The sequence below is a fragment of the Hesperophylax consimilis genome, chromosome 16, assembly GCF_061612785.1.
Source record: "Hesperophylax consimilis isolate HC1 chromosome 16, BYU_Hcon_1.0, whole genome shotgun sequence".
Lineage (NCBI taxonomy): Eukaryota > Metazoa > Arthropoda > Insecta > Trichoptera > Limnephilidae > Hesperophylax > Hesperophylax consimilis.
In genome coordinates, this window is record NC_142851.1 from 9,683,395 (window position 1) to 9,698,528 (window position 15,134).

Genomic DNA, 15,134 nt, shown 5'->3' on the forward strand with positions numbered 1-15,134 from the left:
ATATAAGCACCGGCACACATTTACCTTTGTCCTTTGTAATGATTCAAATAAAGCACTTGAGGTATTTCATTTGAACCGTTACAGAGTTATTTAAAATACCATAAAATTGCAGGGAATATCGACTCTTGTAATGTTTGCATAAACGAATGCGTCTTGAGAAAGACGATATATTCGACATTTGTAATTTGCATTTTTAAAAGAACACCTTTATAAAGACGATTGATTTTTATTGCGGATAAAACTCCTTGTATCCTTGTAGCCGGTGAGCAGCGAGCACAGGGGGCCCTAGGTCTCTCGGCCACTGCAAATCCCCTCTCCGAGGCTGGCTGGCAAGAAGGCTCAGTCGGTAAGGCTCTCCGGGGCTGGCTGGCAGGCGGGCTGGCTCAGTTAGCAACGTTTAATCCCCTCGATCCGGGTAATTTCGACTCTTGTAATATGTTTGCATAAACGAATGCATCTTGAGAAAGACGATATATTCGACATTTTTAATTTGCATTTTTAAAAGAACGCCTTTATAAAGACGGTTGGTTTTTATTGCTGGTGAAACTCCTTGTATCCCTCCAGGCTCAGTCGGTAACGGCTTTGTGGAGCGCTGGCTGGCGGGCTAGTTCTGTAGGCAATGGCAGATCCCCTCTCCAAGGATGGTTCAGTAGGCAATGGCAGATCCCCTCTCCGAGGCTGGCTGTTGGGAAGGCTCAGTAGACAGCAGAAGTGGAGCGGGGGGGGGGGGTACCGGGTTGAAATCAAACACAGCAAGTTAGGTCCCAGGTAGCGAAGCGAGAATGGACAGAGCGGGCAGCGGTAGGTGTTGCTCGGTCGGTAGGGTTGAAGCGAATGGTGCAGAGACCGGTTCTTGCGGCGTATTTATAAGATTCATTACGACCGCGTCTCCGACCCTTGTTTGTCATATCAAATTCCCGTAACTAGCTTTGCTTTTTTGTTGCTATGAAGCTCACCACGTTGTAGGATTAAATCTGTTTATCTCAGAAATAAGGGAATATTTTATAATATTAGAGTGGTCAAATCTCTGTAACATTTTCAGAGTTTTGCTGAGTACATAATTATCTTACGTGTAACATATATTATTTCTATTCGAGCTTATTTAATTAACATGTAAGTATCTTTGTACAAAACTATTTAGTTAACATTGTCTCCTATTATTACAGAAAAGACTTGCAAATTCTAGTATTTTTTCTAAATTTCTCATTGCCTGTTGACGGAAGAGCGGGTTTTTTCGTTCAGCCAATGAGCGTTTGCTTCGCGAGAGCAAGATAGTTGCTTGCGTTAAGGCGAGACAACTGCTCTTCCAATTGTTGTGATAAAATTTACCGCTAAACGGCAGGGCAGGTTTTTAAACATGAGTTACCTATATGTAGGGCAGGTTTATCAACATTGGTTTTATGGAAGGTTTTTACATAGTTTTCGACAGTGGTAAATATGATTGCATTTTGTTGTGTTTGTTATATTTAATGTTCATGTTATATTGATGATGCTGATGACGTTCGATACAAGTCTCTTGAAATATCAATACAAATTGAAAATATCTCCAGAGTAAAAATAAATGCCGCCAACGGGAATTAATAATAAAAAATATTTGCCGCTAATGCAGATATGAAAAATCTAAAAAAATGGTTTGATAATAATTTATTGACATTAAATTCTAAAAAAACTTATTATTACATTTAACATAAAAAAAAAACAAGAAACACCTAAAGAAATACAAATGATAATCCACTCTACGACAAATACACAACAACATAACTACAATAACTTGTACAATAAAAATATATAAATTTGTTTTAGACCACTTTAATTTTAATTGTACTCTACCGGTTTCGGAAGCACCCTTCCTTCGTCAGGAGAATATTTTTTTTTTTTTTTTTTTTTTTTTTTTATATTTACTCCACACAGGAGGCCCTGAAGAAAATAATTTCCCTCAGGGCCTATGTCATCTTTGGGGATGCTGTGTGGAGGGTCTTTTTGTGGAGAGGAAGGAGTGAACATGGGTCTTGAAGAGTCCCATGTTGTAGGAGGGAGGAAACACAGAGGCCGGCAGTTCGTTCCACAGCCGAGCTGTTGAACTTAAGAACGAATCGTAGAAGCGACCCGTTCTCATGTGACAAGTGTCAACTAAGTACAAATGTTGGGCGCGCGTTTGGCGTGTATCCCGACTACGCACCGGTGCCGAAGGGATCAATGACGCTAGTTCCTCAGAGCATCTTCCATTGTAATACCGATAGAACAAGGACAGCATACCTACCTGACGCCTGTGCTCTAAAGATTGCAGTCCGTTTGTTAAGATTGGGGAATCTATCAAACGGACCGCCCGTTTCTGCACAGAGTCAAGGGTTTTTTTCAGGTATTTTGGGGCTCCAGACCAGAGATGGCTGCCAAATTCGACAGTAAGGCGCACTTGCGATTTGTACAGGGTGAGCAGTTGTGTACTATTAAAGTATCTGCGGGCCCTGTACAGTACGCCCAGCTTCTGAGAGGCCAACTTTACTCTGGCTTCGATGGAGCCCCCGTACCTGAGCTGGTCACTTATAGTTACACCATTCATATCAATGGAAGGCCTGTTCGGAAGATTGCTTCCGTTGAAGGAGACTAGATTATCATTTGGATCCCTTTTAGACGTAATCAGACAGGATTGGGTAAATTAAAACTATATTATTATATCTTTTATTGTAAATATTAAAACTATATTATTATATCTTTTATTGTAAATTATGACGAGCCACAAATTAAATGCTTATTACAAGAATACAACAATTTGTGTTCAGTAATATAAAACAAAACTGAAATAAAATACCTTGGCATTACAGTAGACCAATGCCTAAAATGGTCGACACACATAAAAATACTCAAAGACAGATTGAGGAAACTAACATACATCGTTAGGTGTCTAAGAAATAACTAAATAAAGATTTACTCAGAATGACATACTTGGCTTTCTGCCAATCACAAATATAGTGTAGCCTTATATGATGGGCATACCGCTGAGATATTAGGTAGGATATTTTCAAATATTGTGAGGTTAATCGTAAACCGGGAATTCCTGTATTTCTTTAATTTACTTTTCTCTCTCTCTCCCTCTTCTTTGAACTGCACATGTATCGAATTGAAAAGTTAAAATGAACCTCTAAGTGGCAGGACCGTACACAGTTCTTGCAATATCCACGGCAATAAAGAAGACCCATAAGTGTCCATTTTATTTATTTATACTGGGTTTTTACAGATGTTTTTACAGATGCACTTACGGGAGAACTATCCAGTTAAGTTATAGACATATAGGTATAAATGAAATTAATACAGGTTACGTACAATTAAAAAACCAAACAAATAATAATATAAAATTATACGTAAAGTTCAGTAAAATGACAAATAATACTAGGAGAGACAAGAGACACGAGAGTTACAGTGATTACATAATATAATTATTGTAATGGTTAAATCTATTTCAATGTAATGGTGAGATAATCAGGATCAAAGTAGTGGAATTTATACGGCAGAGCAGAGATCACAGCTCAGGATTATCGGATTAGTTTTCTGTCAAGTAGGTAGGAAATCAGTAAATAAAAAAAAGATGAACTTTAAAAAACTATAATGTAACCATCAAAAGAACAAAACATGAGTGTTCAAAGTTATACCAAAGTAACATTAATCAATACAAAACATAAACATACCAGATGGACTTCTGAACACACTATGCTAACTAAACGTAGCCGAATATCGTAGGAAAACAAAGGATGGCGAGCGAAAACTTGATTCTGGTAGACGGGAACAGACCCGGAACGGGACCACGGATCAACCGGGGACGGCGTGGAATCCAGGGAACCTAGGTCATCCTTCACTTTGAGGAGAAAGGGCGCTACGCCTTCAAGGAGCGTCTCTAGCCTCAGGCTGGTTCTGGTAGAGGGGAACGGACCCGTGACGGGACCACGGATCAACCGGGGTCGGCGTGGAATCCAGGGAACCTAGGTCATCCTTCACTTTGGGGAAGAGGGCGCTACACCTCCAAAGAGCGTCTCAAGAATCTCCATCCGAGAAGCACGTGGTCCAACCATTCTCCAAGACTTACGGACTTTGGAAGAACCAACAGCAATCCGTGACTTCGCGACGCGGGGTTAAACAGGCATAATATTCTAGCCACATCCAGGACCAATCACTTTACAATTTCAAGTCCAAAAAACAATTTCCACAAAAATGGCCACCTGCCAACACCGAAAAAGTGGGATTCACATAACCTCCACTAAAAATAAAAACCTGCACGAACTATTCGTGTTAGGAAAAACACCCCGCGCCCCTTTTAAAGATAAAAACAACTTGTATTCACATGATTTACTCAGATTAAAACACCTCCATGGTGAGTGACTAATTCGCGTACCGCCAGCCCATGACTGTTCGGGAGGAAGTCACCATAAACAAAAAACTCTTTGTCTTCCCCAAAAAAATTGCCAAACTTAAAAAAAAAACACCACAGACAAAATAACCAAATAGGCAAGAACTGCTCTAGTCACATAATATTTATGTGAAATTATCTAAACATATTATTTTGCTATTATTTTTTTTTAATGTTAAACTAATGTTTATAAGACAAGGTTTTATGTATAGGATAAAGGATAGCAAATAATTGTAATTAGTCAATACAAATTGAAAATATCAGAAATATCAACACAAATTGAAAATATTTCCCGAGTAAAAATAAATGCCGCCAACGGGAATTAAACCCGTGCCTTCTGATGTCATTCATTCGATTTTAATCAAATTGAAATAACCTATAATAATAAACTGCGAATTTGAATTTGAATGCTTTACATTAAGAGAAATGTACACTACACAAATAAAAATTAACGAATTTGAATGAGTATTGGACTTGATCAGGAGCTACAAATCTTCATTGTCACTTTCCCACTCAGTTTTTTAGAAACGGCGGCTAGTATTCCACCACCTTCTTTAGACACAGATTTGGTGGACTCGCAATCTCTTCTAAATACTATATATCTGTCATCAAACAGTTCCTTACTGAATACTGTTGAGTTAAACCATATTTCGGAGAAACAAATTATATAATAGTTATTAATTAAAATTTCATTGCGTACACTGACAGTCTTTGTTCGAATACCCTTCAAATTTTGATAAAATATATTGAATGCATCGACATTAAGCAACTAATCATCTCTTTCTGTATGATTAGACGCCATATTCGATGGTGGAGAGGTCTTTTAATAGCGCAGCCTTGTAGGCCGGGCAATTTTTATCTCCGGTGGGGTGGGCACGGGAAACTGCGGACTTTCCGAAACGGGCGCACGTGGCACAACTGGGTGCTGCAGCAGCAGCGGAGCAGGCCTCGCGTGAGTTAACTTTCTTGGTTTTCCTTTATTTTATTTTAATTAAATAAAATGATGAGACGGTGAAGTAACAATATTTATTTATAAAACACACAATTACAAGCGAGTTAAACGTAATTTCAAATGGAGAATCTAACAACAATATTGACAAGTAGTCTTGTTAACTGAAGGTTGAAGATTGACACCCTGTGAGGTGTTGCAGTCCTATTTATCGGTGCTCTCGTTGATAGGGCATTGTGCGGGCGGTCACGCGCTCCCACGTCCGGGTCCATCGTCGATGATGATAATGTTATTTGGTGGATCACCAAGTGTAGACACCGCTAGATAAGATGTATAGCCGGATGCTGGGTGTGCTCGGTGTTATCTTCGGGTCGGGAGCGTTCTTGATTAGGTAACACACCCCCCCTTAAATTCAAACTCCTCTTCTTCTGGAAGTAGAGTTTGAAGATTTTCCATATGAGTAATGTAACTACGGCGATAATGCAGCCACTGGTTAATGATATATGTAGACTCCTTTCAATTGGGTTTGTGATAGGGATAGTTAGTTCGTGTCCTTTCGTGTTTGAAAGATCTTGAATTTGGATCTGTGGAAGTTTCGACACTTGTAGTTTTTCCTTGGAGTAGGTAACCGCAATATCTTCCTGGTTTACCGTTTGTCCTATAGCTAGGGTTTTTCCTTGTATGTTGCAATCTGGGCTGCTGATTAATACAGATTTGAAGATAGTAGTCTCTCGTTGGTGTTCATGGCAGTTTATATAAATAGTTGATGGGATGTTCCTGAAGGCGTACATCATGTTTTGTGCAATGAGGCGGGTGTGCTCATTGGGACAGTAAATTTTTCTTAGTGTGCAGTTTTTTTCGTCTTGCGAATCCGCTAATCCTTTGGTGCAGTCGTCTAATGTTATAATCTGTTTGTTGCATATACTCGTAGTGTCGGTCATCTCCTGACATCTGTCGGCTAAAAATACATCTTTTCCATTCTTCAAAATTCGTCTTGGGAGGGATGCGGGTATAAGGCAATTATTATCGGAAGATTTGGAAATAATGGGTAAAATATCATAATAACTATAAAATAACTCTTCTACCAGAGTTAACGTTATAACGAAGTGCAATTTTCTTTCTGATCGTACTAATCTTACTTGTAGCAAGTGCTGAAGCAAATTAAAATCTTCTGATGGCACCTGTCGCTTATTTACGTTTTTAATAGCGTCTAAAAAAAGCTCAGGTTTTAACATGCTATAATGGTACATATTATGTGAAGCAAATAACACGGCTTCTGTTAAGCGGTCCAACAGTTCCGTTATCGTTTCTGCCTGATATATGAAGTGTATCAGCAATAATTCATTCATATCTTCGTAATGGTCGCGGCTTATTTGTGACCATAAAACAATTTGGTTATCGGAAAGATTTTTAAGTTTCGTGTAATAGTCCTCCATTGTACGAGAGGTCAGAGATACCCTGTGGTTATTAATGTTAATTTTATCTTTCAATTCATTTAAATCGTTATCGTCTAGATTACCAGTAAGGTACTTAATGATAGACCCCAGACCGTTAATGAGTCCTCGCTTAGTTCGCTTACTTATCAGATTACGTAATAAACCGTTATTATTTTCTATTAGAAATTCTATTCTTTCTATACCTATGCTAGGTAAGCTAAAATCATGTTGTTTCAAAAGTTTCTTAAAATTAAATTCCAATTGTTCCATTTGAACTATTAATGGGTTTACATCTAATGTGTGGATGACGTTCCATTGACCCTCTGCCACTCTTGCGGTCCCGAGCGGTGAGATAATGAAGTGTTCATCGTCTGTTATTTGTCGAATCCGTAGGGATCGCGTCAGCGTGATTAGCCTGAAACAGTTTCACACTATCTTTATGGATTGTTCCGATTCCTTTATCTGAGGCATACTTCAAAACATTATGGGGTAGCAATGCGGTGACCAGATACGGCCCACGAAATTTATTGATATGTTTACCGCGGTCATGGGTTTGAATCAAAATTTTATCTCCAATATTTATCTGTTGTTGCTTACGATTCTTATTTACACGAGCTAAAGTTTTATTCTTTATGACATTTTGACTTTTGTAAATTATTTGATGTAAGGTTTTACATTCTCTAGCGTGTTGCGCGACGTAATCTTGGGTGATAACCCCGTCTTCGGCGAGGGTTCTGTTTCCCTGACAGAAATGGATTTCATTCGGCGTATGTTGAGTCACACTGTGAATAGTATTATTATACGCTATTATACCTAGAGCAATTTGAACCGTAGGGGTAGATTTATCTAACACTTGTCTGTTTATGCGTAATATTTTGATGAAAGTTGAGTGGAACCGTTCTATATCTCCTTTCGATTGAGCGTGGTCCACCGTGGTTAGGTGTACATTTATTTTATAAAGGGCTAGTAGTTCGCGAATTGTTACCGAATTTAATATGGTCTCATGGTCTAGGTGGATTTCCTTAGGTACTCCCACAATAAATAAATATAAATAAATTCTTTATTCCAGGATGTGGGGAGGTTAGTGCAATCCCACACATCCCATAGAGGATATAAGTACAGATAGTATTTACATATAGTAAAATAAATAAAAAGGGATTAAAAATTAAAAATTAAATTAAAGATGAGATTAAACCAGAGAGACACGGAAATCCATCGGATCTAAGATTGTGGGAGCAAGTATCTTTCTCCAATGGTCTTCAATGCTCGATCCTGAAGTCAGACGGGATTCTATGATAAGAATGTTTCTGGAATGGTTTATCCTTCCCCTCAGTCCTGCAATCCTTGTTCTTAACAGAGCTGCAAATCCTGGAACTCGCCCTTCTGTAAACATAGAGGAGGCACTGCAGTGCCTGGGGAGTCCGAACATCAATCGGTAAGCGTTGTTATATTGCACCCGAAGCCTTTCCATTGTTCTTTTCTTGAAATTAGCCCAGAGCTCGCATGTGTACAGGGTGGTGCAAAATGCTATGAAGAGCGTCCTTTTCACTCGTGGACTACAGAGCCCAAATCTTCTACTGAGCATGTTACATTTTATACTCAGTACACGCCTCTGCCTGTCAATATCTTCATCATCCGTTAACTTGTTGTTGATGACATGTCCTAGATATTTTGTGGTTTCTACTGTTTTCAGAATCTCACCATTCAAAAAGACAGGGGGAATGTTTTTTGGGCCTTCCCCGTGTTTTATGACCAACAGTGCTGTTTTTTTCGCATTATAGATCATGTTGGTTTCGTGAGCAAATTCTTCACAGATTTTCAGGAGAATTCTCAATCCCCGTATTGACGGTGCCATCAGAACCATATCATCTGCGTAGCTCATATTATTAACACATAGACCTCCGATGTGGCAGCCCACTCCAGCATTGTTTAATCTGTGGGTTAATTCGTCCATGTATAGGTTAAACAGTACTGGGGACATACATCCTCCCTGTCTGACCCCGCTTTTCAAGAAATAGGGTTCTGAGAATCCGTCTTTCCACTTTACAAGGTTTTCTTGCTGACGGTGCCATGATTCGAGAATTTTTACCACTTTCCATGGTATCCCTCTTTCCTTTAGTTTTTTCCATAATAAGGGGTGGGAAACTCTGTCGAATGCCTTACTAAGGTCCAGAAAGCATGCGTAAGTTGTTGTTTTCTTCTTCCTGTAGTATTCTAACGTTCTTTTTACGCAAAATATAGCTGAGTCAGTAGAGCATTCTCTCTTGAAACCCATCTGATTATCTTTCGTTGTCATATGGTATCCGACTTGATCTAAGAGAACTCGTTCAAATATTCTAGCGATGGCCGTGGCGATGGATATCGGTCTGTAGTTTTCCTGTAAAGTTATGTCTGCCAGTTTGGATTTTATTATCGGTATAATAATTGTCTTCGTCATATCTTTGGGTAGATAGCCACTCTTTATGATGTCGGTGAACAGTGTTGCCAGAAGTCCCATAATCGTTGACCCTGCATGTTTGACGTGTTCGGTGCTTAAACCATCATGCCCTGCAGACGTTCCAGATTTCATGTTACTAATGGCCGATTTTATCATGTTAGTTGTGATGGTGAGATCGATATCATCATAAGCAGTTAAATGTGATTCACTTGAGTCGATAGTCGGTGTAGTAGTTGCAAAATGTTCTTTAAAAATGTTTGCAATTACTTCTGGATTCGTCTCTCCGTGTATGTTGCACGAGATTTTACAACGCATGTTTAACAGTTTATTTGAATTGTTCCAAAATTTTTTGAAGTCACGATTATCTAGATCCCCTGCTATTTTGTCCATCTGGAGTTGAGTCGAGTTATTTTGGCATTGTTTTAGTGCTGTTTTAAAGGCAGCACGCTTTGCCCTTCTATCCTCTGCGACAGGACCCTCGCCTGGTCTCCCGTTAGTTATCCAAGTGAGCATCGCTTGTCTGGATTCATCGTATTTATCCGCTACAAATTCATTCCACCCACATACTTGCTTATGTTTTTGGATAGTACGCTTAGTAAACACAGAAATGGCACTGCTACGCAGAGCATTTACTATACTGCCGTATAGGTATTTTATTTTGGCGTGTGTAGGGTTGCCACCATCCTCAGCAAATGTTTTATTTGACTTGATTTTGACGAGATAGGTTTGCGAGTAAGAGTTATATTTTCCAATATCGAGTATATTATTCGGATTCCATAGTGCTGGATCCCTCAACTCAGATGTAAACACTTCCGTTGTTGCTATTCCATCTGTTTGTAAGATCAGCTCGAGAGGCCGGTGATCTGTCCAATCAATATCGTAATATATTTTCATATCAACAATTTGCTTCAAAATATTTTTCGTTACCAGACAATGGTCTAACCACCTGGTAGAGCTGTGTGCGTCACTGATATAGGTGTAAGAATCCGCAGGTAATAATTCGATGTCGGCACATACGTATTCAAATTCTTGACAGAAAGAGATTAGCTCCAATCCAAAGAGTGAGTCGGGATTAGCGTTGAAATCTCCAATAATAATTGTGTTAATGTAATCTTTATCGTCAATTATTGCTTGTAGGGAGGCAAGGCAGTTAGAATATTCCTCAAAGTTGTCAGTTGAACAAGTTGGCATGTAGATTGTAAAAATACTTAATGTTTCAGTAATCAAACTAACCTCGAGTCCGGCCATCCGACAGTTATGCATTGGGATTGCGGTAACCCTTAAATTTTGTCTTTAGATTATCCCCACTCCACCGTACGGTCTTCCTAGGAGTGGCCCATCGGCGATATTAACGGCAGAGGTTCCTAAGCTGTTGAAATCCGGGTGTATATGCGATAAGAAGTCAATATCTGTAGGGAGTAACCACGTTTCTTGAACTAATATAATATCGTGTGATTCGCAAAGATCATGTATAAATTTTACAGAACTGCGAACTGATCTGCAGTTCACGGATATAATTCTTAAATTGTTATTTGTCATTTTGATGTTTGGTTGATATGCGCGATTCTATAAATCTTCGGAATACAATTCCCTCCGGCCAGAGTTCTTCTGCCAGGAATCTCTTTACTTCGATCGCTTTGACAGAAAGTTTAAAGCTGTTAAAGGGCGTAGGGCGGAAAGGCTTGATTTTTTCAATCTTAGTACCTTCCAAACCCTTTTCTGCTAGGTAGGCATTGATGTCTTCCTCGGTGGTTTCCACGGTAAACCGCGAAATGTAAACCGTTGAGATTAAGTCGGCCGACTTTAATATTGTTGACGTTGCCTTACCTCTCAAGTTTCGGTTAGCTTTCCGCGTTACTAATGTATATCCGTTATCGCCCGTCGCGGAAGGCCGGGGTTCGGGCCGCGGGCCGTGCTCGCGCGTTCTCTGTTTGTTGTTTTCGGGCCGTTCGAAGTGCAAACTCGGTCGATCACAGCGATCACTGTTTCTACGCTCGGTGCGTTCTTGAGTATTTTTCTTGTGTGTGTTAGTTGCATTGTTGTATGCGTTCTTGGTCACAACCGTTGAGTAGGATTCTTCTGTCGGTATTTGTTTACTTTTGAGATGAGGATTACCTACATTTTCGACACTATTTTGTTGCGAGTTCTCGGCCAAATCGCTTTGTTTATTTGGAGCGTGAATTTTAGTAATTTGTTCTTTTATTAAAGCCAGTTCTTGTTTTAACTCATCATTTCTTGTGGCCGAAGAATCTTTTAATTCGGTTTTAATGTGTGTTATTTCCATTTTCATAGCGTTTAGTTCCTTTAGAAGTTTGGATACGTCCACACTATCAAAGTTGACGGGAGGCAATTTATGTAGCTGTCTGGCAACGAATACAGGTAGCCTGTCAGGGTCTGTCTCCTTCAAAGCCTTCAGGATGTCCTGGAGATCTCGGCTAATCCTGCCGTCTCCTTTCCGCAGAGTTCGTTTGTCCGGAAGTTTGTCGAACAAGATGGTCTTCGCGTTCTTTATTTCCTCCTCCGAGAAGGCGGAGGTACATAATTGCGTGATCGCGATCTCATCGAGAGTGTCCGCCTTGTTTTGGATAAACGCGAGGCACTCGTTTATAATGATATTACATGCGTTGCACGACATATCTTAACAGTACGTCCTTCCGACACGACGGTTGTCGGAAACTGATAGAGAATATGTTTATTAATATATCGCTTACAGCTATGCTGCTATTGTTATCAAGTGGTGCGCAGTGTGACCACTTAGAGAAACGATCTATGATGGTTAAATAACGTCTCCTATTAAAATGAAATGTGTCTATCTGCCAAATCTCCATTGGAGTATGTGGAGTGATGGTGGATTCTAATGGCGCCAATACCAGGTGCCTATTATATTTAGTTTGTTGACATACTATGCATGTCTTGAGGTATTTCACAATTTTGTGGCGCATTTGTGAAAAAGTAATATTTCCTTTTTATTTTCGTCATTAAGGCTTCTAATCCAACGTGTTGTTGGTTTTCTACATGTGTCGAATATATTATTTCATCTTCTTCTTCTTTATTGGTAGGTTCAATTTTTATATCAGTGTAACGAATTAATTTTAAAGAGTTCTTATCAACATTTTTTCTATAACTTTCGCTTAACCGTTCGTACATTAAATCGTCTTCTATAATTATAGCATATTTATTTTTATCACAACATTGCTCTATAAAATGGATGAATACATTAGTTGCATCATCTGCGGGAATGTACCATACATGGTCAGTTCCGTTTTCTTTAACTTGTAGTTTTCGTGAGGCTGTTGCTGCGGTCTTGACAAATATCCTATTCATTCTAGGAGGAGGATGTTCGTGTCTAATTGGAATGCCGGATTCGTTATCGTCCGTATTGCTGTGCAAAGTGCTAACTACACTTCGGGAGCATGAGGCAACTTCTCCCATCATCGAACTGGTGGTTGTTTCGTTCATATTAATCTCGACTCGCGAAAGCGCATCCGCTACATGATTAGTATTACCCTTTTTATGTTTTATAGAAAAATCGTATTCTTGGAGTTTCAATCTCCATCGCGTTAGTTTTGCGTTCGGTTCTCTTAGTTTTGTTAACCAGACTAGAGGCTGGTGGTCTGTTTCGATTTGAAAATGGCGGCCATAAACGTATGGTCAAAACTGCTGCAGGGACCATAGTATGCCTAGCAATTCCTTTTCCGTCGTGTTATACTTAGTTTCCGTTACGGAAAGCGTACGCGAGATATACGCAATTGGGTGCGAGTCTTGACTCAGTACGGCGCCGAGGGCTATATTGCTAGCGTCCGTCGTAATGGTAAATTCCTTGTCAAAATCGGGGTATCTTAATACAGGAGCGTTCATTAGCAGTTCTTTACATTGATGAAACGCTTTAACGAATCGTTCACAATTAGTATCAATTTTAACACCCTTTCGTGTGCATTCGGTTAGTGGTTTAGTAACCACGCTTAAGTTAGGGGCAAACTTGCGATAATATCCTATTAGACCTAAAAACGATTTTATTTCTTTAATATTCCTAGGCTTGGGGAATTTACGTATGGCATCTAGTTTTGCCGGGTCTGGTTGTAGACCAGTCTCATTTAGTATATGCCCTAAAAATTTCACTTCCTTTCGCATAAAATGACATTTGTTCATGTTAATTTTTAAATTTGCGGCTCTCAGAGCGTTAAAAATTATTTCCAAATTCTTAAGGTGATCGCACTCGTTTTTAGAATACACGATGACGTCATCTAAGTAAACAAGGCATATCTTCCCGATATATTTGCGTAGGACGTCATTCATCATTCGTTGGAAGGAGGCTCCTGCGTTTTTCAATCCGAAGGGCATTCGAAGAAACTCCCAATGTTGATTAGGGACGCTGAAGGCAGTTTTTTCAATATCGCATTCTGCCATTCTTATTTGATGATATCCACTCGTTAAATCTAGCGTGGAAAAATATTTATTACCATTCAGTTGTGCAAAAATATCTTCTATGTTCGGGAGCGGAAATTTATCGCTACGAGTCTGTTCGTTAAGGCGTCGAAAATCTACAACCATACGCCATTTTTTAATGTCGGATTGGTCATTTTTTTTAGGTACGAGATGAACGGGACTCGCCCAAGGGGAGTTACTAGGCCTGATGATCCCATCTTTGAACATTTTTTGGAGTTGCGAGTCTATTTCATTACGCTGATAGTGCGGTAGGCGATAAGCCCTTTGGTATACCGGCGCTTCCGTTAATAGCGTTATCTTATGTTCCGCCACAGGGGCACAGTTCCCTGACAATTCTGTCGAAAATAAATCCTGATTATTGTTTAGAATATTATCTAAATCGTTCGCTTCTTCCGTATGAAAGAGCTTTACAATTTTATTTGGCGTACGCAGCACCTTATCTCTTAATACTAACGTGGCCCCCATTAAACTTAACATATCTATGCCTAGTAAAACATTATAATTATTTGAAAAATTAAAATCGTGAAAGCGCATTTCGTTGTCGTTTTCACCAAAAACTTTCTTCCAGAACGGGGTAATGACGGTTCCTTTGTGGTAAGTCTTTTGATGCGCTGTTTGTACCGCAAAAGATTCATCTATGTATTTACAGCCAAAGAATAGTTTATTACATAATTCCTGAGTCATGAATGATTTCATACTGCCCGTATCTATTAATATTTTAATTCCCAGGGGTGCTTTAATAAAAGGTAGACCACAAGTTAAATTGTGCAAATGGATTATGGAGTTGGAGCTTCTATTTCTCCCTCTTGAAAATCCTCAGGGTGTTCACTATGGAACAATTCCTGAGCCATGCGATCGTTTCCTAAATTGATGATGGGCCCTCTATCAGGGCGACGCTGAGGTGCAGTACGCATGCTAACATCCTCATTTCTATTGTAATTATTACTGCGCGGTAAAAATGTCGGTTGGCTATTACTATATCGGCGCGGAGTAAGATTATCACTTTTATTACCAAAGTGGGACTGACGCGGTGTGGAGGAATTATTTTTTTCGAGTGCAGTTTGTCCAAAGTCTTTATTAAAATTACTATTATTTTGCCAAACGCGGTTTCCCCATGGCTCTCTATTATTCAAAGCCGAACGTTGCCTTCCGGACGCGAAATGATGGTCATTAAACGATTCCGTGGCAAAGGGACGTTGCGTCGATGTTTTCTTAGTAAGTTCACCGTATGCGTCTAAGGTTCGAATTTCGTGACACAAAGTTTCATAATCTTTATTTAAATTTGCACACTTAATGTGCGTTGGCAACATATTCACTATAGTATTACGAGCTGTATCTTGATAAGCGGCAAATATTACTGGTGCGTTTGTTGCACCGACTGACTCGGTTATCTTTATTTTTATCGCGAACAGTATCTTGTTGACCTCATGTATAACAGTTGAGAAATCTCGGTTTCCTCTTTGTAAA

General features: G+C 39.4%; 1 protein-coding gene across 1 annotated transcript; it reads right to left on the minus strand.

Moving 5' to 3' along the window:
* Window positions 1–10,749: 10,749 nt before the first annotated feature.
* Window positions 10,750–11,856, minus strand: LOC149416683 (uncharacterized). The gene has a single exon (XM_089641295.1). It carries the CDS (start codon window positions 11,854–11,856, stop codon window positions 10,750–10,752), a length of 1,107 nt encoding a protein of 368 aa, XP_089497421.1.
* Between the last annotated feature and the right edge of the window lie 3,278 nt (window positions 11,857–15,134).